Source organism: Mus musculus, chromosome 18 (assembly GCF_000001635.26).
Source record: "Mus musculus strain C57BL/6J chromosome 18, GRCm38.p6 C57BL/6J".
Classification (NCBI taxonomy): Eukaryota; Metazoa; Chordata; class Mammalia; order Rodentia; family Muridae; genus Mus; species Mus musculus.
In genome coordinates this window covers 80,723,050-80,746,174 of record NC_000084.6, presented here as the reverse complement: position 1 = coordinate 80,746,174, position 23,125 = coordinate 80,723,050, and the positions used below count along the sequence as shown (strand labels likewise).

General features: G+C 49.1%; 1 protein-coding gene across 16 annotated transcripts in view; it reads left to right on the top strand.

The window, feature by feature from the left end:
• The window catches only part of Atp9b (ATPase, class II, type 9B), a 199,941-nt gene extending 187,907 nt beyond the window's left edge, over window positions 1-12,034 (top strand). For 11 of the 16 annotated variants that reach the window (XR_001782381.2, XM_030250529.1, XM_030250528.1 and 8 more), the window contains 4 exons: window positions 6,371-6,428; window positions 7,319-7,522; window positions 9,331-9,363; window positions 10,026-11,100. Coding sequence is in view for 14 of the 16 variants with exons in the window: in XM_030250529.1 (XP_030106389.1) it covers window positions 6,371-6,428; window positions 7,319-7,522; window positions 9,331-9,363; window positions 10,026-10,162 (432 nt within the window). In the remaining 2 variants the exon portion in view is untranslated. Of the gene's footprint in view, window positions 1-6,370; window positions 6,429-7,318; window positions 7,523-9,330; window positions 9,364-10,025 lie in introns of all 16 variants that reach the window. The other 5 variants (NM_001201569.1, XM_006526506.3, XR_001782382.2 and 2 more) reach the window with 5 other exon arrangements.
• Window positions 12,035-23,125: the final 11,091 nt, after the last annotated feature.

Sequence of the window (23,125 nt, the reverse complement as noted above, 5' to 3'; positions counted from 1 at the left end):
AGAGCAGAGTTGGCTGGCTCAGTTTCCTGTTTCAGGACGTGGTCTATAAGAACAGTAAAGACAGTGGCTGGGACAGACACAGAGGAGTGGGTAGAAGGGAGTCCAGAAGGAAATCCACACACACTGCTGAACTCTGACCAAACAGAGCTCAGGCGGAAGAGGGCAGATGTCAGCAGTGACCTCAGACAGCTGACTACCCATTCTGCAGCCTCCGCTCCCTCACCCCGAGTGCACAGGCGCTCAAGTGGCCACTGATGCACACTGAGACTGTAAGCCAGATGGAAGAGATACAGGACACAATAATCTATAACCTCAACAGGGAGCTTTTAGACACAGACCCAACCATGATTCATAAAGGACAAAGTAAAATGGTCTTCATTATAATTTTAAAGTTTTGCTTTATGAATTATGCAGTTTGGAAAATGAACAGATAAAACCATACCATGGACTGGGAGAAAATATTTGCAAGTTAAGGATTTGTATTCATAACCCATAAAGAACTCTTAAAAGTCATCAAGAAAAACCAGTTTAAAGAGTGAACAAAAGTTCTAAACTAATAACCACAATTGATGTACAGTTGTCAAGGAAGCCTGTGAAAAATGCCCACCATTATTTTCTGTCTGTGTTACAAATTTAGACCAATGAGCTAACATTACACAGCAATTAAGAATGGCTACAGTAACTACCCAGCGCTAGTGAGGTCATGAACATTAGAGATCTTGCTGCCGCCCTTTACTAGACTAGCATGATTCCTAACTGCATTCTATTGTCTGTGCTCCCACAGACAAGTGTAGCTCTCACCCTGCATCTAAGAAGCTTCTCTTAGCAGCAAGTGGAGACCACTATAGAACACTCAGACTGTTCAAAATGCAACGATGAGCTGATCCTGGAGAGCCCAGCCTCAGCAGATCCATCTACAACACTGCTCTTGCACCCAAGGCTCAGGGAACATCTCAGAAGAGAACGGAAAGGTTTCAAGAGCAAGAACACAAAGAAGTCTGTTGTGAGGTTGTCTTTTTAGAAAAGACAAGGAAGCTACACTCATGACACCTCAACAGTATGAACAGTGACAGTGATGGGCTCCCATGCCTACAGTAAAACCATAGACAGCTAATGATGGACTGGGGAGAATTGGTCTCTGCCAAGGATGAGCCTTCCAATTGGTTATCCAATACAAAACGATCAGCTCTGAAGGCACACACAGAAGCAGTGCCAAGTAGACTCGGCAATCTGTATTTATATATTTATACACAATGCATACATACACACACACACACACACAGAGAGAGAGAGAGAGAGAGAGAGAGAGAGAGAGAGAGAGAGAGAGAGAGAGGGAGAGAGAAGAGGCTATCAATTTGAATAGAAGAATGGTAAGGGTTGGAAGGAAGAAAGTGGGAAATGATATAATTAGATTTTAATTTAAAAATAGACTTTAAAAAGAATGAAAAGAAATGCGAGTTTTCAGTGCTCTGAATCCCCACAGCTGGTGAGGCCATGCACCAGCAAGAAGTTTGTGGTAGCTCTGTTAGAGTTGCCAAGAGCTAGAAGCAGCCAGCTGTACTTGGACCAGAAATGGATAAAGCATCCTGGTGACCACAAGCAGCAGTGATGACACAGATATGCAGTGGGATGTTGTGAGGAAGCAAGAAGAAAAACAGATCATTCATATGATAGGAATCACAGATGAATCCAGACTATGTTTTGCTAAGCAAAACTCAACACCAAAATTACTTTGATTCTATTCCTCTAGTATCTGGAAAGTACAGAACCAGAGGTCAAGAACAGGTCAGTGGTTGACAAAACTTAAAATGTAAACTATAGGGTGAGGGAATCTCAAGGTGTCTGTTATCTGCCACTGTGTGGCGGGTACCTGACTATGCATGTCAGAACCTCAGACCTGTGCACTGCAGAATAGACACTGGAACGATAGGATCCAGGTTAAAAACAGATAGATTGTCATCAACTCACACTGGAGATGGTGTGTGATCACCTCTAGTCTGCAGAAAGGCTGGCAAGGACTGTACATTTATTTCTTATGGGGAAATCTTTTGTGTCCTGAGTGTACAGTGAACATGTACAAACGTGTGGCTAGTGAGAGCAGCTTCTTGGTGATGGGACACCAGGAGGTAAGGACTGATCTGGTAGTCAGGTGTCAATTTGCATATTGCCATGAGTATGACTTCACAAAGAGACACACACATCCCAGGTCAGCTCGTGATAATGACCTGGAACCAGTGGCCATGGGCACATCTGGGGCTGCAGTGTTCTCCAACCAGAGGAGCTGAGCAATGAAGGAGAAGTCAATTCCAGGTCAGGCACAGAAACTGGAGGCTGACCTGAAGCACCAAGTGATAGCAGAATGTAAACAATTGCTGCAGAGCTGTTGATGGTGACATTGACCTAGCATGTGAGTCAACCCGAAGGGGCTCCCTCCCAGGAGAAGCTAAATGTGTAATAGTCTTCCTGGGTCTGCACTGATAGGAAAGGAGGGCTTCTCCTTAAGGGAGGATTGCTATGCCTGAAGGAACACCAGGAACTGCCGTGAGTAGCCCAGGGGTGCCTCATAAAATAGGTGAAGACAACTACATGGGATATTTCTTTGACTGAAAGTATATTCCCAAGATGTTTGGTTGGTTACAAACAAGCAGTTTAACAGTGGAACCCCAGTAGATACAACCTCAGTAAGCCTGTCTTAGTCCATGTGACCAGTGACAGACATTGGCTACCACATCCTCCTGACCGAGACTCTTGAGTACACATGTCCCCTGCTAGTGTCCTCACCATTTCAAGTCAAGGCTGGACATGATGACAATTCGTATGATCCTAACAGTCAGGAGGCTTGGATAGGATTGCCATGAGTTTAAGGACAGCCTGTGCTATACAGTAGGTACTGGCCCAGCCAGGGCTTCACAGCAGGACTCCCAGAAAAAGAAAGAAAGCGAATGAAGGAAAGGAAAGGAAAAAGGAAAGGAAAGGACAAGAGAAAACAAGGTCTTGATGTGGCTTTGTTTTATTTTTAAAGAAACTTCCTCCTACACTTGGCTCGTGCTTTTGAGGAGACTTGAGGTTCTTGAAGACAAAGAAATCCTGGAATGCTGGCCAAATGGCAGTTGAGACCAGTATATGGAATGTCTTTGATAGCAAGAGGTCCTACTTATTCCCAGGTTCATAAATGGAAAACTAGCTGCATCCAACTAGGATAGCCGAGATGGTACCCTGCTCAATTTTTAGTACCAATTGTTGCTGAGTGTTGGTGAGTGTAGCAGTGCCTGGCCAGGCTGGTGAGTGTGGCAACTGTGCTCTGCTATCACAGCGCCCCTGGGAGCATTGTGTGTGTCAGCCCTGACTCTGGCACAGATGCAGGTTGGCTGGGGTTAGTAAGCCACCTATCAGATTGCACTGTCTGGAACAGTGACAAAGTGACCAGCTACTTTCACAGGTCTTTCTGTGACTTCAAACAAATTCACTCTTTTTGAGTTTCTATTCCATTTTCTGTCATTTTATAATTGACTCTACAATATATTTGTACTACGTTGTCATCTCTCCCACCCTGCACTCTGCCTTTCCAATATATTTGTACTACGTTGTCATCTCTCCCACCCTGCACTCTGCCTTTCCATTTCAACCTTGAGAATATGATAGTAAAGCAATCTTTTGTTGTGCCTCTCTTAGGAAACAAAGTAAGTTAAGGTGTGCTGAAAGAATACTGTAATGAGAGAGGGAGTCCTGGAACTTCTGAGAAGCCAAAAATGTCCTCTGCTGGCACCCAGAGGACAGATCTGCTCATGTATGCACAACAGTATGCACACTTGCACGTAACCACAGCATGGCTCCAGTCTACTTGTGTGTAATAATCACATGTCACTGTGAGCGACACATGCATTCTACACCCAGTGATAGTTTGTGCTTTCATATTAATGATTTTTTTTATTCATCTTGAGGTTGATAAAACCTTTTGCAAAATTCTTTTTCATTTTGTTTTTTATTCATCTACAGTCAAATGTTCAATTGGAGATACAATGGTAACACCCATTGAATGTGCTATCATTCTGAGTTTCTGTGTGTCACATTATTGAGGTACATGCCATTCTCTGTATTTTATAGAAGAGGAAACTGAGGCATGCAAGGATAAAACAGGAGGTGTGTGCTGGGCAAGGATGTCGCCAGGTGTCTCTCCTGAGCTCTGTGCTCATCACATGACATGAACAGAGCCTGTCTGTCATTGAAAGGAGCAGACATTCTGTATCAGGAAAAACAGTTTTATAATCAGCTTAAAATCCACAGTAAATGGATTGCTTCTGTGGCTAATATATTTTTACCACAGAGATCTCTCAACAGATCCATTTGTAAGCATCTACACCAAGGAACACGAGGCATATACGTGTCCTCAGACTACTTACTGATGGTGCTTACCCCAGATATTATGCAGGGCCTATTCATCTGTAGCCTGTGTAGAGTCAGAAGTTGTCATCCATGCAGACTGGATACACTGCCTTCCATGCCCTGATGTTTGCAGCTTTCACAAGACAAGTGGCACAAATGCCCCTATTCGCTTCCAGCATCTGAACTGATCATCTCTGTCTCAATGCAGCTGAGGAAAGTTGGCAATCAAGTAAACCTCTTTACTTACACAAAACATTAAAGTTAAATTTCCTTTAGATTCCTGAAGTAAAATTAGTCACATACTTAATTACAGATGAGTTTTATGGCCAAAGAGTAAACATGCTACTGTCTGATAGAGAAATGCTCTTGAAAAGTAGCTGCCAAACCTGCTGCAGTTCTCTGGTTGCTTGGTTGCTTGGTTGCTTGGTCGGTTAGTTAGTTGGTTTTTTGAGATAGGATCTCTCTGTGTAGCCCTAGCTGTCCTGGAACTCACTCTGTAGACACCACCCCCATATTTCCAACACCCCCACCCACCCTCTTTCCCCCATCCCACCCCCAGCTTAAAGAGGTTTTTTTGTTGTTGTTTGGTTTGTTTTTGTTGTTTTAAGTTCTTTGCTTTTTAAAATCAGTATTAACTTTAATAAATTTCAGTATAGTCCAAGTCTCCTTATGCTTATATAGTAAAGATTTGGGCTCAGTCCACATCTTCAATGATGGACACTTATAACTAAGGAAAACATTTAATAAAGGTATAACTATTGTTTATAGTTAAAGTACAACTTGAATTGTAGTTTGCACATGTACCTGTATGCATATATATGTCCCACATGTGTGCAGGTACCTATAGAGGCCACAGTATGTTTGCTTCCCCTGGAACTGGAGCTGTAGGGGGCTCTGCACTGCCTTATATTGGAAGGGCACTAAGTTCCCTCCACTGCTGAGCTGTCTCTTCAGTCCTGTAACAACATCTTCCCAGTTATCGTTCATCGTTAAAAGTCCTCAACATATGCCAGTTCAATGGGATCTAGGCGTTGGTGTGCTACTATTGCCTTGCATACCTGATGTGTCTTCTGGGACCACAGAGCAGTCAGCCGTTCCTTGTGGGCACATATGCCCACATTTGCTGCAAGAAACTCTCCAGGGGAGTGAAGCTGAGGAAAGAGATGCATTAGACACAGAACTGTGGACTCTGATTCACTAACATCACAGTATGTCACAAGGGAGGTGTGCAAGTAGGAGCAGAAACTGAGGGAGGGCCCACAGGCTCCCCCATTCTTGACCGATTCGTGCAGAGCTCCGTAAGTGAGAGGCTCACAACCACCCTTCCTTCACACATTTTTCCGGCAATTATCACCTGACAGGGCCCAGCACAGAGAGAAACAGGGTTGAACCCCTGCGTAAGCAGCATCTCTTGTTTCAGTTCGAATGGTGAAGCAGAGTATATGAAAGTCCATTCCATCTGCTGCTGGATTTACTAATGTGGCACATTTTCCTGAAGTGATTAACAAATCAGAAAATTTTACTCCAACTGGGACAAGTCATAACTAAAGTACCATCACCATTTTTACTTGGGGAAATGAGGTCCCGAGGAAACTGAGAAATAAATATTTATTTTCAGAAAGTAACAAAGTAGAGGGAAAAACATTTTATCACAGTCTTTATCTCCTAGGTCAATTAAGTGTTTTTCTGTAGGCACCAGTTTCTTGGTTACTAAGAATCCTAGGGCGTGGCTGTAGGAATTCCACAGATGAGATGAAAGGGCATCTGAGACCCTGACCAACCACCAGCATTCAGTACACACCCGTGATACCCACCAAGGCAGCTACTGCAGGGGACAGCATCACGTGAGGTGTATACCTGCGTCAGTCAGGTCAGGACAGCGTGTAGGTAGGGCAGGCTCCGTGAGGAGCTGCCCAACCCCTGCTCCTTAGGAACACAGTGGGGCTGCCACCCTGCTCTCCTAACAGACTCTTCTGTTGTTCCCTAGGGAAGATCCCTTTCCTTCAAGACCTTCCTCATCTGGGTTTTGATCAGTATTTACCAAGGTAAGATGGGCCTGATTTTACCAGACCTGTCCTGTAACACACATCTTCCCATTCATGTACGTTCATCACTAAAAGTCCCCAACAACTTGGGGATTGTCTGCCTGCCTGTCTGTGTTGTCTTAGCAATACTGTTTTGTACTTTCACCTGAAAATTAAATATCAGCAGCTTAAAATGTCTCTAACAGTAAGTATTGTCCTATGTCTAGCTTGTAGATTGGTATTCCAACATGTGGATTATGGATTGATATTCTGGGAGGCACTTTTGGGTTGGTTGGGGGGGGGTTGAGTTTTAGAGATGGGGTCTCATATAGCCCAAGGTGGGTTTTATTTCCTCCTTCCGAGTGCTGGGGTTCCAGGTGTGTGTCCCTGTGCCCAGCTTGTGTGATGTTGATCTCTACCTACTCAGCTGCATTCCCCAGCCCAGACAGGCACTTTTGAACTTCTGTGTGTCAGCTCGTCAGAACACTTTGATAAACACTCCTCACCTTGTGCTGCACAATGGTTTCCTTGGAGTGCTGATGGCGAGGCCTGGAGCCATCTGTACGTGTAATAGGAAGCTACTGCCCTCTACTAGGGTTCTAGTGAGGGACAGCTCATCTATCCTAGCATAGCTGCCCGGCCGGTCAGAGAGCTCATGCAAGACTCACTGTGAACTCAGCCAAAGGGGAAGTTGGCTTCCTGTAGATCTTTAGTCTGTGAGTCCCTGCGAATGCCGCAGTTCAGTTTTTTGATTGGACTGTCCATCCCTGTGAAGACTGTCTGTGTTCTGGCCCCTGTTGCGTGTGTTTGAGCCAGCCGTTCCTTGCTCCCTTTTCTAGCTAGGTCACATGATAATGCAGTTCCCAGGCCAGCGAGGAAGCTGCCCTGAGAAAAGCCACTCTCTCCTTCAGGAGGCATCCTCATGTATGGGGCACTGCTGCTCTTCGAGGACGAGTTTGTCCATGTTGTGGCCATCTCCTTCACAGCGCTGATCCTGACCGAGCTGCTCATGGTGGCCCTGACTATCAGGACGTGGCACTGGCTGATGGTTGTGGCGGAGTTCCTCAGTCTGGGCTGCTATGTCGCCTCACTTGCTTTTCTAAATGAGTATTTTGGTAAGTGCTTGGAGCCTCGATTCATTATCTGCAAGTGATCCTTAGCCCTGGGTTTTCATTTCCTCAGCTCCTTCTCTTAGGACAAATGTCATAACAGAAAGCTTTACCACACAGGCTGTTCTTATGGAAAGATAAAGATCTGGTAGTGGTTTATAAAATGGAGACTTTCGTCACCTTGCTTATGCTTGCTTCACTCATGTTCCTACAAGAGCTGCACTGTTTGTGTTTGTGGTGGAAGACACTGACTACATCAAGGCTGTGAGCCACATGTATCCTACTTCCTTCCGCTGTCTGCAGAAGTTGCATCAGGCAGAGCAGCCCAGCCAGGCTCCCGATAGCAGCCTTAGTTAGGCTTCTCACCATGTAAAGAGGATGTCTTCACCAGCACCTCCTTCAGATACGGAGTCTAGTGCTTGTTTCTCCCAGTGCATGCTTATGCTTCCCCAGCCCAGCTCACAGTGACCAGTGGCCAGGAGGCCTCGGGACCACAGTACTTCCTTGAGCTCAGTTTTCCTAAGGAAAAAGATCCTAAGTGAAATATGCTGGGCTTCCTCAGGTGTCCTCCTCTGAGGCCTACACTCCTCTCCACACTATTAACGCACTGCACGCACTGCTGGGTTCTGTCTCTCTGCATCCCCAGCCAGGTCAGATCAACCTGGTCAGCGTGGCTGAAGAGAGCATGGTGTGCTTGTCTGAGTATTGAAGAGTGTAGGGCCTCACTGGGCTCTCGGTGGACAAAAAGTCCCAAGCTTCCTGGACTTGAGAGCAGAGAATGTGGCCATGGTCAGTGCACCCGTGGTGTACATTCTTCTAGCTGCCTGAAAGCCTGGCAGTGTCCTTCTTGGTCTAAAAAGAAAGGTCCCAGGCTTCAGAAAGGAGAAACCTTTACATGTTCCTCTTGTGTTCTTCACACCCACGACAGCAGCAACAGTTCTCATCTTGAGCAGTTGTCCATACAAGCTAGTCACATTCCTGTGGACCCTGCACGTCACATGGGGACACTGTGACTTTGGGTGATGAGTGTGAAGTTTGCACACTGATGAAAACAAAGCCACTCCAGGCCCTGGATCAAAGCCACAGTGAGTGAGTTGAGTTGCTACAGGCCATCACTCTTTAGCCCAGGCAGGAGTGATGCAGATGGGAAGTGGAAAGAGTTAGCTGTACAGTAAAGGGAGCATGACATATCTGACATGGAAGGAAGGGCTTCAGATGAGAACATAACCATTACTCTTGTGTCTATCACTGTCCACAGACAGTGAGTCAGAACACTAGGGCTAGAGAACAAATGACCATTCTGTAGCTCACTGCTGTCATACAGGCAGGCAGGCATGGATTCTCTAAGTGGGACTTACACAAGTGACACCAAACAGCCTGTCACAGGACCCGAGGCAGGACTGTTGCCTCCGTCCCCATGCTCTCCTCTGCAGATTGCAGCTGATGCTGTCTTCCCCCTGCCAGGCCAGACTGCACAGAACAGGTCTCATGCATGGGGCAGGCATTAGAAGCCCTGAAGCCGCAGAGTTCTAAAGTGGACACTCAGACACTAGCGCAAATTCAGGGGATGTGTCTGGGTGTTTGCTTCCAATGTGACAGAGTTGTTACATTGGCATTCTGGTTAAAAGATTATATGGCAGCAGGCAATGCAAGGAAGGGTTAAACCCCCAACTACAAGTGCATCCCGTGCTAACATAACATTCTACTGCTTTTTAATGCATTTCTCTAATCAGTAGCTAACTAACCACTTAACATGTCTGAGCCTCTTTTAATCTGTTCTTCATCTGCCTTGTTCATGTTTTCTCTTGGCACAGGTATAGGCAGAGTGTCTTTTGGCGCTTTCTTAGGTAGGTAAAGTTAATATTCCCTTCCAGAGTATAGAAATTTAGCAAAATAGCATTGATAAGCATGCTAACCTAATTCTTTAAAAATTTAAATATAAACCAATCTTCCCCTAACTTGGCACTTGTCATCTCAGTGAAGCCTCATGAGCCTACCCTGAGCCACCTCCTTACACAGTGTGCTCCTGGGTGCTAGCTAGCTAGGTGAGGGAAGTCTGGGGTCTAGCAGGCTGTCCTTCCCTAAGACAGCCTGAGCTCCAGTCCCTGATATGAGAGAGTGCCTGTGGAAGCAGGAGCTCTCTCAGCACAGCTGCTCACAGCAGTCTGGGTGCCTGCACTTTGTAAGCTCTTCAGCTTGCATTAGGCTTGGCTTGCACATGAGTGCAACCATGGCCTAGTTAACAGAAAGTGAGCCTGCATCCTCTGTAAACCATACTGTGGGTACTGCCTGCCTGTTGGTCCTGTGCAGGTCCTTCCCAGTGCCGGGCTGTGCTCACTGTGAGAGAAGCACACTTTGGACTGCTGAGGTCATGGGCAGACCTGTGTCACACAGCCATGATGGAGCCAATGGCTCTGGGGATCCTGAGGGGGCTCAGTCTGGGCTGTGGATCTTAGGGGCTGGGAGCTCCTGTAGTTGGCTCTCATTCTCTTCTGCCTCCTCCTGACAGATGTTGCCTTCATCACAACCGTGACCTTCTTGTGGAAAGTGTCAGCCATCACTGTGGTCAGCTGCCTCCCACTCTACGTGCTCAAGTACTTGAAGAGAAAGCTGTCCCCTCCCAGCTACTCCAAGCTGTCCTCCTGAGTGGGGCATGAGGCCAGGTAGAGACTCATGCGCTGGGCAGCATGAGGGACTGGCACTGCTGGCGGGCTGAGGGCGAGCTCACCCAGCATTGCACTGCGTGAACAGCTACTGAGAGGAAGTGACAGCCTCGGCACAGCTGGGCAGGCTTCGCTCCTGAGCGCCAGAAGTGTAATTTCTGCGGTGGTGAACTGCAGAAAGCCATTCCTGATCAGACTGCAGGGGCCATGCCTGCACATGCCATTGCACCTCAGGAGACAGTGGGTAACTCGTCCTCTTCAGATGCAGTTTTGCTTTTCAGCGGACACCACACACACAAGCCCAGGTGGCCAAGCGGTGACACTGCTGTCCTAATTCCGTTGCAGCTATGAATGTAAACCATTCCTCAAGGCACTGCTGTTAGCTGATGCATTTTATATCTGTAAAACCATACTCAGAACTGTTTACGTAGAACTCAGCTGTCCTGTGCTGCCACAGCACCAACCACAATGCTTTGCTCCCTGAGTAGGAGTCCTCGTCCGTGTGCTTATACCCGGCACTCGTCTGAGCCTGTGATGGCAGAGCCTCTGTCGAAGGCTGCACTGAGGGCTCATGGGAGCTCTTTAGAGGAATTCTGGCCTTAGAGTTAGCCCCAGGAGTTGTGCGTGCAGCTCTGCACTGTACAGCGTGTTCCTGTCACACAGTGGACCTCTTGGCCTCGGCTCTTCACGCTCGGGAGCAGGCTGTGGGAGTCTCCTTTGCACTAGTACTTTGTATATGCCTGTGCTCTTCAGCTTGACCTCCCCTCAGACGTGGCCACTGAGACCCTGACTTCCTTGGGGAAGGAAGCGCACGCTGTGAGAGGAGCCTTGGGGAGAGCCTTAACCGGCCGTGAGTGTGTGCAGGCCCTCCACCCGCTCCTCCCTGTGAGCAAATAAAGCTGCTCAGCCATCCATCCCAGATGCCTTTGACCTGAGCGCCTTTGTTCTTAGCAACCTGTGAGCATATTCCCCTGACAGACGAAACTGCAACCAGAAAAGCTGTTTCTCCCATTCTCCACACGGTGTCACTGTTTGCTGACAGTTCACGGGCTGGTTTCCTCCCTGCTCTAAGAGGGAGCCCAGACCAGCTTGTCTGACCTCAGCTTATCTGACCTGACTTCGAGATGCCCCCATGCCCTCATTGATACAGCGTGAATTAAGAAAGTGCCAGAAGGCTATGAGCCAAGGCCACAGTGCCAGGGTCAGGGTGTAGACTGAGTGCTGGTCACTCACTCCTCCTGTATGCTGGGTAGAAAGGAACACACAGGAAGCTAACAGCATGCTTGTCAAGAGTTATAGAAAGCCTCACAAGACCATGAACCTCTGCGGTTCAGCTGCTTTGATGCAGAGCAGACCTTCCCACAGTGGTGAATATGGAACAGCAGGAGGAGTCAGGCTTGAGAAGTCGAGATGCACCAAGTCCTAGTTAGAAGCTGTGGGAAGCCACTGTGGTTTCTCATCCTTGAAGTGAACAGCATCTGCCCCTCAGGATGCCGCTGTTGGGTCACACGAGACAAGGATGGGAGGAAGCCCTGGTCATACACCTGGCACACAGTGACTCAGGAGGACTGAAGAAAACTGCTTAATAAAGGATCATTACCTGACCTAGCTCAGTCCTACAAGGGAGCTTGTCAAGTGTCAGGGGAAACGAGTCACCTTGAGGGGCAGCATTGTGTTCCTGCTGGCTTCTGAGACAACCTTGTGGGTGTAGTTTTAAATTCTAGAGCTTCTTGGCTCCAGAGATTCTCATGGACAGGCTTGCCTGCTGGTGAGCACTATCCAGCCCTCACAGGGCTTCTGTGTCTTCTGCAGGCCTCCTTCCCTGCCATAAAGAAAGGGCCTCTGGGTTGTTGAAGGGTCCTGGTCTTGGTCTCACCCTTCCTCCCCACTGGAAACTCCAAAGCAGGAAACCTTCCCAGGTTCTTCCAGTACACATACGGCATGGTAGATATGCCTTGCTCATTATACATAAAAACATGTATGCAGGGAAACCGGCAGGACAGATGTTAGGGGGGAAGAGCCACCTTGAGGGGCGGCATTGTGTTCCTGTGGAGAGGTGGAGCTGAGCCAAGACAGAAAAGATCCATCCATGCCAAGGAGGAAGCAGCATTAGGACAGAGGGTCAGATGAGTGGTGGACAGTGGTACAGGAGTCAGGGAGGCAGGCGTGGTGGGCCCAGGGAAGAATGAGGGAGCAGTAGACAGAAGGCCAGAGGCATGGGAGGCACCTAGATGGGTGGACAGATGGACGAGCAGACTGATGAGTGGGTGGGTGGGTGGATGGATAGATGGATAAGTAGGTGAGTAGGTAGATGGGTGGATCAGTGGGTCGATCAGTGGATGGATGGATGATTTGATGAATTGGTGGGTGGGTGGATGGATGGATGGATGGATGGATGGATGGCCAGTCCAGTAGGTGAATAAGTGAGTAAGCAGACAGGTAAATAGATGTGTAGCTAAACAGATGGGTATAGATGGTTAGGTGGGTGAATGCTGGGTGGCTAGGTGGTCACGTGAGTGAATGGACTTTTCATGACCTCTTAACATTTCAGCCCAGAAACCACCATGCTTTTCCTTGTAACACTTGTGAAGCCTTTAGATCCCACAGAGCCCTGATTGTTTAAATGCCCACTGGTTCCTTCCTGGGATGCTCAGAGCCCTGCAAAGAGACTGTAGGAGAAAGACCAGGTGCTGCTCCACCTCTGAGGGAAGCCTAGGGACCATCCTCCTGTGCAGCATTCAAGCATGTTTATATTTCCATCCCTGCAAAGAAGGGTCTGGCGTGCTACATATGAAGGTAGCTCCCATATAGGTACTAGAGGCCTTAAGTCAAAAGACAGGCGACCCAGCTGGGCCAAAAGCAAGCCAACTACACACTGGACAGAGACACAGTGGACCGGAAGCAAAGTGATGGGGCAACTACAGTGTGCCAACAGGAGGTATCATGAAGCCAGGTGTCCATGACACCACCATCACGGGAGACTGCATATACACGCTGTCACTCAGGACAAAGAGAACCCTTGGTGGAAATTCTGTTAAGTAGATAAATATCAGACTACTCTGGGCTTGGTAGACCAGTTGTCTTCCTCAGCATTTTAGGTTTTAAGATTTTCCTGTGTGTATGCATAAGGTGTGTGTGTGTGTGGTGTGTGCACATGTGTATGTAGGTGTTCTCACATATGCGTATGTGGAAACAAGAGGGGGATATTAGGTGGCCCTCTCTGTCACTCCCTGACTTACCCCTTTAAGACCAAATCTCCGAGTCTGGTAGCCAGATTCCCCAGCAATCCTTTTATCTGCCTCACCAGCACTGGGTTGCAGGTGCAAACAACCACACCTTGATTTTGTGTAAGTGTCAGGGACTAAGTTCATGCTTGCAAAGCAAGTGCTAGTACCCACTAAAGCAGCTCCCCACCTCTGTGATTGGCATCTTTACCACCGTCAGTAGTGGCCGATATGAAAGGATGGAGAAATTAAAGTGATGCTATCAGCCCATCAAGCCATCAAGCATTATGAAGCTCTGCACCCAGCCACTGCAAGAAAAACACCACAATAGGTGCTGGGTCAGTCAGAGCCCAGATAGCCAGCATCAAATAGACGTAGTTGAGACACACCTGTAATTCCAACACTTAGGAGGCTGAGGCAGGATTGTTGTAAATTTGAGGACGGTGTGGCCTGCATAAAAAGGCCTTGTTTCACAAAACGAGAGTCAGATGGTCTACTTCTAAAGTAGGTAAAACAATTTTCAACTTAATGAAAATGTCCAGATTTGACAGACACAGTCACCAGCAAGCTTAGGGAATTTGATTTATAGGTTTAAATGTTCGTCTGAGGGAGGGGGGAAGGGTAAACATCAGTAGACTTCACTTCTGGGAAGCTAGGGGGAGAACTTGCAAAGCAAGCGAAAACTGGAAGCAAAGAATGATAATGAATCAGCAGAGAAAGGTTCACACTGCACGCAGTAACCCCAGAAGCCGAACTGTCACCTGACCCTCCTGCTAGAAGCTGAGAAGAGACTAGATTCCCACCCTGAGTTCCATCGACTGGACACAGCAGCAGGTGAGGTGGTCACCAGAATTAGTCAGAAGCATACCTGGGAAATCAGAAAAGCAGGAAGATTCATGTGGTTCGGAGTTTCTGAGGCGTCAGGGCATGTGTGTGGATCATAGCTGTACTCTCAGAGTGGACATGAAGCAGAGATGCAGAGGGAGGGCTCAGGGTTCCCATATCCCCTTCAAGGCACACCCCCTGGGACCTAAACTCCTCCCACTAGACCCCATCTCTCACCAGGACCCACACTTGTCCACAGCACCGTCTGGAAGCCAGGCCTTCCGCAGTAACACTCTTGGGGCTTGCAGAGCAAGTGGGTAGCAGAGCATTCTCTGGCAGGCGGGCAGGCAACAGTGGCGCTGCAGCCTCTTCCTGGTGCTTACGTGGTAGACAGATGCAGGGGTCTTCACCACAACTCGTGTTTCAACCTATATTTAAAATAGGCTTTGAAGATAATGAAGATCTACTGAGAACTGAGTGTTCAGATGAGTGAACCCCTGCTGAGTGGTCAGGTCAGACATGTCAGACACTGAACCCAGCATGGGAAGTGTGCTCAGGCCTGGGCAACAGCACTTCAGATTACTGATTTTTCTAGAAGGAACTCTAGTTGGTAAACCCAGTTGACTGTGAGCATATTTGTCTATGGCTACAATTCATGGCCTGTGGACAGCTTCTGTGTGGACCAGTACTTATGAACCAGACCAGATGAGAAGGACTTGCTTGAACCAGGGATCAAGAGGCCACAGGTCCTGTGTCCTAGGAAATGCCTGCCTGCCAAACTTCAAGCCTCCTGTTGCCAAGGAACAGGACACCCCAGGTTCACAGAGGATGCTGTAAGTCCAGGAGGGCAGGCTGCAGCCTGTCACTCTCATTGCCCAGTGGTCACTTTGGTCAGTCCCACAGCTCTGTTGCATGATATTCTTGGACCCCATGAAGACATTGTCCTTGTGCATCCTCTTGCCCCACCACATTTGGAGTCTAGCACCTGCCACCAGCATTCTTGACTGTCCTAGCAAGCCTCTATCATGAGTACAGCATGGTGCCACAGATGTGTTTAGAGAGTGCAGTAGCAATAAATAAGGGCTGGAGAAACTGAGGCAGGCACAGAAGTTTAGCAGGCAGAGCTGAGCTGACCTTGCATGCAGAGTGGTACATGTGTGGACCTGGCCATGCCTCGCATGTGGCGTCTCAAACGTATGTAGGCCACACATATGGGTCCCTAAATCATCCTTGCTAGTACATCCAGGCCACCATAGGAGAGCTGAAGGGAGTGGGATGGGCTGAAGTCATAGAGATGAACACTGGACCTGTGCCTCCCCTTTGCCCCCAAGTATCCCAGCCAGGGACTCCACAGAGTACCAGTCTCAGCCATAGCCTCCACACCCTTCTCATCCCTGAATAAATGCTGCCCAGCTAGGAACATAACTGCACACCATGCAAAGCCACACATCCTCCGCCTGTTCCTTGCAGGTGTCCTCGGGATCTGGCAGGTGCCACATGAGATATGATGTGTTCACCACCCCACTCCCCTCTGGCCTGGCTTTAGGCATTGGTCAGACACTTGACAGACCAGGCTGTCCGTCTGGAAAAGGGCCTTGGGGGAACGTGTCTTAACTCTGGCTTCCACATGACACCAACCTGTGACAGGTTATAAAAATGCCCTCCACTGGGAAAGATGCCCCCTTGCCCCTCACTGCCTGAGGCAGGTGGATGAGCTAGTCCTGAGGTCACGAGGATGGAAGAGCTGGCCCCACCTTTCACTGGCTGCAGCACTGAGAAGAGCGGGGCACCTCACCTTGGTGGCAAAGGTGTGAGTGGGCCACCCCTAAGGACATGAGTACAGGAGAGCTGCCCCTGCCCCCTTGCTGGCTACAGCATTGGGTGAGCTAGCTGAGGTAGTGCTAGCTCATCCTGGTGGTGTGGGAGCAGAACTGGTAGGCTGAAAAACTTCTAGATCCAAGTCCTAGATCCAAGGCTTTGAGTTGGCCTACCACAATATCTACCCCATCTATGATCTACTGGAGTGCATAAAAGGGTTGATCTTGCAAGTCCAACGCTGTAGAATCTCCATGACACAGGGCTACAACAGGATACCCAAGACAAGTCTCTTTGAGGATCCAGTGTAGTGTAGCAGAAGCCAGAGGCCTCCAAACCGACCAAGGGCTCCTTGCAATGAACATTTACAAATAAAGATGTGTGGACAAAGGGGTATATACTGTGTAACACACTGTGACACACTATAGCTTCTATGAAAAGAATTTTTTCTAATATTTTTGGTATGGTAGTTACAAGGTGGAAGGTGGATACATATGAATGGGTAGATGTGTGGAATTGGGGTGCATGGTGTGAAATTCACCAAGAATCAATGCAAAGTTCTAAAAAGAAATGCACTGCACCACTGTGCCTCCCTTAGTCTGCGTTGGCGCCTGACTATAGGTGTAATTCCAGATCATCCCAGCAGGGGGCAATAGAGACCAAGAAACAGTGCTTCCAAGTTGCTCTGGATGCCCAGGTTTAGGGTTTAGTTAGCTACTGGACAGAATGAGCAATCCCTGGATGCCATATCTCCATGGGATCCAACAAGAAATCTTGGCTTTATTCTAGCAAGAATATGCTACTGCTCACAGGCACTTGTGTGCAGATAGTATCAGGTTTTGCCTAAATGGGAAGTTCATTTTCCTCTGCAGTGGAGTCCCAGTGTCCACGTTCCAAGTACCTGCTCCTGTGGGAAAGGTTCCGAGGCTACAATCCAGGGCCAGGGTCTGGAAAGTTCACAGGCTGCCACACGTATGAGACGTCCTGTATACATGAGGAGCCAGGGGTCTCTGGGTCTGAGACCTTTCCATCCATTCTGCTGATCCTGAACTCTGTACCCAGCTCATTGGCAGCTGGTTTGCTCCTTCCAGGCCCTGGACAACCACCTGTGAGCTGTGGGCTCAGCCTAGATGCCTCTTTCACCTAGGTGCACATACATACAGATATAGGGAGCAGGTTTGCAAGTATGGGGTTCAGCAGCAAATGTTCTGGGGTCTTCAAAAGCCCACCCCCAAAGGGAATGTGCTGGGAGACTCCCAAAGGTGCCGTGGGTCAAGCGCTACTTCTCTCTGGAGGAGGAAGAATGAGGCCTTAGAAATTGAACAGTGCAAGTCAGAAATCTGGGATGTTATGTGGAAATGGAGCTGAAACATTGTGAGGTCCAGGAGTGCCAGCTTCCCAGCCAGAATGTCAACCACACTCATAGAGCCATCCAGCTGCTCCCAGCCAGCAGCCTCCTTCTTGACCTAAAGGGCCTGACTCAGTTTCTCCCTGAGAAAAACAGCCCATGTTAAAAGACAAGGGCTATGACCAGGGCAAACGTGTGAAAGGCTGCAAGTCAGAGCAACTCGGGGCTCTCCTGGAGAAGTGGCTGCACGTCTCATTATATCTGTAACCTGGAGGCACTGAATTACCCTGCCAGGACCTGCTATCCCCAACGTTTTTTCCCCTTTTGGCCATTTGTTGAGTAAGGTGCTCACACTAGGAACTCTCTGACTCTCTCCATAAGCCCCAGCGATGGCACACACACACACACCACACACACACCACCACCACCACCACCACCACCATCACCATCACCACCACCACCATCACCATCACCACCACCACCACCACCACCATCACCATCACCATCACCACCACCACCACCACCATCACCATCACCACCACCACCACCACCATCACCATCACCACCACCACCACCACCACCACCACCACCACCACCACCCACCCACCCCAAGCTTGGACAGGGCAGGTAAAATGCAAAGAAGACAGAAACTGTAGGTCCTCCCCTACCTGGCCTGACCCCTCTACCCGCCAGCAGCTCAGGCCCCTACATGTAGGTCAAGTCCTGCACAGGAGATTAACCTGGGTCTCGAGAACGATGTGGACCATTTCCTTTCAATTATGCATCCGACTCCCATGTCCTCAGGGTGCTGTTAGTTGTTAGTATTTCTCTCTCTTTCTGTAAAGAATCCTTTGTAGTTCCTCGGGGTTGTAAAGCTAGCATTACCTGCTGTGGGTCTATGGGAGAGAGAGCTGCTGCTGGCTGTCTTAATTTCTGTGACTAATGGTGTGTTCACGTCACTCACGGCAGGGCTTCCCAGGACCAACCCTTCATATTCATATCACACATGCGGAGTTTCCCAGGACAAACACCTTCATATTTATATCATACATGTAGAGGATCCCAGAATGTGCCCCTGCATATCCACACCATATGCAGAGGTTCCTGGGACAAGCCCCTTCATAGCCATAACAGGCATAGAGGGGTTCCACAGATGATGACCACGCATCATACATGGAACCGCTCTCAGTGTGAGCCCTTTCCTGCTGGGTGTGCAGCAGCAGCAGCCACAGCAGCAGGACATCCACATGCAGCCAATACCAGGGTGTCCTCCATGACAAGACACAGCAGCAGGACATCCACATGCAGCCAATACCAGGGTGTCCCCCATGACAACACAGAGGGGAGGACTGAGGAAACCCAGTGGCTGCTTTCACTGCAGGCAGTGAGTTCTGGGGACACAGGGTGGCTTCCAGGGAGCTGCTGGACTCTGATGCCGTGGTCATTCTGCCATGAATGACCTTGACCCCAAGGTATATCAGCTCCACAGACTACAGATGCTACGTGAAGAGTATGCCTGGCTGTGGACTACACCTCCCTGCCTCAAGCTGGCTGGGGCCCTCCAGGAGGGAGGGATGGGGCATGTCTTCGACTAGAAACTGAAAGTTCACAGTGAGTAGGGAGAGGCCTAGAGGTGCCTGAAGTGGGGGCTCTAGCAACTCTGGGGACCTCCTGGGTGCCACCATCTTCTGGTGCTTCATGCATCCAGACTCCACCCCCTCTACCCATCTGAGGTGGGGATCTCTTTTGGGACAGCCTGAGTGTCCCCCACCCTCAATATGTGACAAAACAAAAAGGGAAAGTGGGAACAGGGAGCCAGCAGGCCAGCCTGGATGAGGGGCCTGGGTGCGTCCTACCAGAGCTCTCACAAGGAACCAAAGCACCAGTGTGGAGACCGTTGGTGTGTTAGAGACAAGGGGAAGGGTATTCCAGAGATGGGCTATGATCTATCTTTAGCTGGGAATTGGGAGGCCATGCCAAGGGCAAACTTACAACATTGTAAAATACCCAGGCACAATGGAACAAGCCACTAGGGGCTGCCAAGGAGCCTGGGATACAGAAATGGGGACAGAGGTGTCCTGGGACCCGGAAGGCAAGACGGATCTCCTAATAACTGCATACTTAAACTGTCAAGAACATGCCTGAAACAACATGACATGTCAAGAACCCCTTTCCAGGGCTGCCTGCTGACATCCTGTCCCTTGGGCCACTTGAACTTTTAATACATAATAGCGCTGTCGTACTCGCGGGCCAACTTACCCTCTCAAGGATACTCTGTCTACCTCTGCCCCCAGGTTCTCCCTACTCCCCATTCCCCTTCACCAACCACTCACAGGCTCTCACCCTTCAGGTGCACCAGCCAGGGGAATGCCATCAGCCCTGGGAAAGGAGACTCCTATACATCTCATTTCCAGAGCCTGCACCTCCGATACCCACACACAAAATGATGTGCATCACAATCATGAGAGATGCAGTGCGCACTATGGGACAGCTTGCCCACCCAATAGCTAAGGTCTCTCATGGGCTTCCACTCCCTACCGGATAGCAGGCAAATCAGAGCCCTGGCTGTGACCTGATGCTTATACCTGGCTTCACACCCCAGAACCCCAGAAAGAGACCTGTCGCAACCCCATGTCCTCCTTGATGCTAAGCATTAGAACTGAAACTGTAGAGTAATCCACTGCCTGTTCCCAGGCTACCTCTGAAGGCCAATGACATGAGAGCACAATGACATAAGGATCAGAACCCTCAGTGGGTGCTTAAGAAGACAGGGACAGGCCATTGATTGATGGGGTACAGGGCACTGATAGTCTACATGGGAGAGGGAAGGGGAGGAAACCAAGTGTGTGACAGGGAGACACACAGGAACTGGAAGGTTGGCTGGTCACTGTGGCAGGTGTCTATGCATTACTGCTGCTCAAGAGGCTGAGGCAGGAGGATCATTTTAGCTCAAGGGTTCAAGGCCAGCCTGGCCAATGCAATTAGTTATAGTCTCAGAATGGAAATGAAAGAAAAAGATAAGGAGCGAGAGAGAAAGGGCACAAGGAAGGAGAGGGGAGGGGGCAAGAGGGAGACAGGGAAAGGAGGGATGGAGGGAGAGAAGATAAAAGGAGGGAGGGAGGGAAGGAGGGAGGACATGAAAGCATGCAATCAGACATTCTGTTGAGCCTTTGGAAAGGAGGGACTGTCCTGGTGCATGCCACAGTATGGTAAAACTCAAGGGTATTTGCCAAGTTGAGCAAGCCTGACAGGAAGAACAGGTGCAACAGCGCCCCGTTTCCTTTAAATTTTTTTATTTTATGTATATGAATGTTTGCATGCATTTATTTGTGTGGTGTGTGGGTGCCTGGTGCCCATAGAGGTCAGAAGAGGGCACTAGATCCCCTGAAACGGAAGTCAAGGGTATATGTTAGCCACCATGTAGGTGCTGAGAACAGAATCTGGGTGAACTGAACCCCCACACACACCCAGTGTGGCGCCATCTGTCCAGCCCCGAGGGTTCCTATGGAGCCTAGGACTGTCAGATCCTGGGACCGGCAGTACAGTGCTCGGAGTCCAGCAGGGACACAGTGGGAACAGGCTCCATTTGGGAAGACAGAAAAGTTCCAAAGATGCATGCAAGTGGAACAGTCACACAACATAGAATATGCACACACTTGAAATGGGCAACACAGGGCTGCAGAGATGGCCCGGTGGGGAGGCGATTGCCATACAAACTGAGGAGCTGAGTTCAGATTCCCCAGAACCCAGAGTTGAGCACAGTGCTACCTCTGTAACATAGCACTCACACAGCAGATGAGTGGTGGACAGGAGAACCTCCAAGAAGCTCGAGGGCCAACACCCGAGGTTGTTCTGTGACCTACATGTGCGCACACACACTCGCGCACACACATGCACATGTGCACACACACATACCATGGCACAGGGATGCCCACACGCATTCACACACAAAAATATCTTTTAAATAGGTCAAAATAGTCAATTTCGTGATAGGCTTATTTTAACAGTTTTGGAAAAGTGAACCTCCTTTAAAATAGACTGGATGGATGGATGGATGGATGGATGGATGGATGGAGCCTGAGCCCCAGGGAAAGCTCCCAGGCTCAGTGGGGACAGCCTGGGCAAGCTGTGTTGGTAACCTGAAGCCTTGCTGAGGCGAGGCTTATGCTCATTTACACTCTGGCAAGATGCCACTTCCTGTTTCTAAGAAGAAATAAAGGGCCGGGCAGACTTTTTAAAAACTCCCATCTTCTTGGACATCAAACGGCCCCACACAACCTCTTGATGGGTTGAGGGTAAAGGGAGCGGAGACACATGGATTAAATTCCCCTTGCGATTTACTCCAGTTTAAAAATTAATGGAAAAAAGCGCCTGGCAAAACTTGTTTAGAGCTTTATTGAACCAAAACAGTTTAAAAATAGTTTGGGAAGCTGGGCCTGCTCTGGGTGGATGAAACTGTGTCTCGCCAGGGCTGAGGGGCTCCTGGGGCAGTGGAGCCACATGCTCTGCAGTGGGGGAAACTACCACCCATGAGAAAATGACGGCAGTCATCTGATATCAGAGAAGGAAGAGAAAAAGTGCCGCCTCATTACCTAAGGCTGGGGTCGAAGTGGCTCACTGTGGGGTTACGGCTTAATTAAAATATTCCAAGAAAGTGAACATTTGCAGAAGGTTACAATGTTGCCATCAGAAAGCTGCTGGTTCTCATTATAAGTTTTTTTGCTATAAAACTAACAAACAAATAAAAATCTCTAACTTTGAAAAGACAGACCTTGAAGCAAAGGGCATCCCATTTGCTGTAGAGAACCCTACAGAGAGGAGCAGACCGTCCCAGGGACAGTCATGTCTGGTGGCCACTTCTTGTCCTATAGAATGGAGCAAAGAAGACCAGAAAACCGAGGTGACAAAGACAGCTCCAGCTGCTTACAGACACGGCAGGTGGGGTCATCCCCGATGGACAGGCCAGCCTCCCTCGCTGACCCGGCCAGCAGGAATTCCAGGTGCAATCACAAGTCTGCTGTCAGCCTACCAGGAAAGCACACACTAGTTGAACCACCCTGCACCCGTACCCGGGAGCCCTACCGAGGACACTCTTGCACACCAGTTTTCCAAGAGACTTCATCTTGAGAGGTTCTCCTACCCCTCGTAGCATGTCATTGAGGTCCAGGGGACACGGCTGGCTGTGATGGTGTCTCACTCCCTCGCCATCGTCTTTCTGGTTGGAGGGGTGTTTGCTTTCTAATACCTTCCAAAGCCACTCTTCATCAATGAGAAGGAAGACAATATATGTGTCAGCCACATCTGTGGCCACCCACGCAATGGCTTTGGGCTTTGTAGGTTCCTATTGCATGTGAGAAGAAGGATCCCAAATCAGCCTGGTTTCAGCCCAAAAGGGGAATGATTCTGCCATACAGCTGAGAAGTTAGGGGCACAATTCCATGGAGACTGGGCTTAGACTAGTCTCAGTTTTTGACCCTGGACTAGGTCTCATATTGAGTGACTTCCTCAAGATGGAGTAGACAGCCCAGAGCTTGAGTTTCTGTAGCCCCTGTTAGGGAAGAGTCCTGCGTGGGTGGCTTCTGTCAGGGACTCACCTTGGGCCAAGGCAGGTAGTAAGCAGTGAGCAGCCAATAGCCCAAATAGACCTGAGACTTTTCTCCAGCAAATGCCAGAGACTGCGTCAAGCTACACTGGAGCGGCCTGGCAGCTATACCTGTTGGGGTTCTGACCCAGG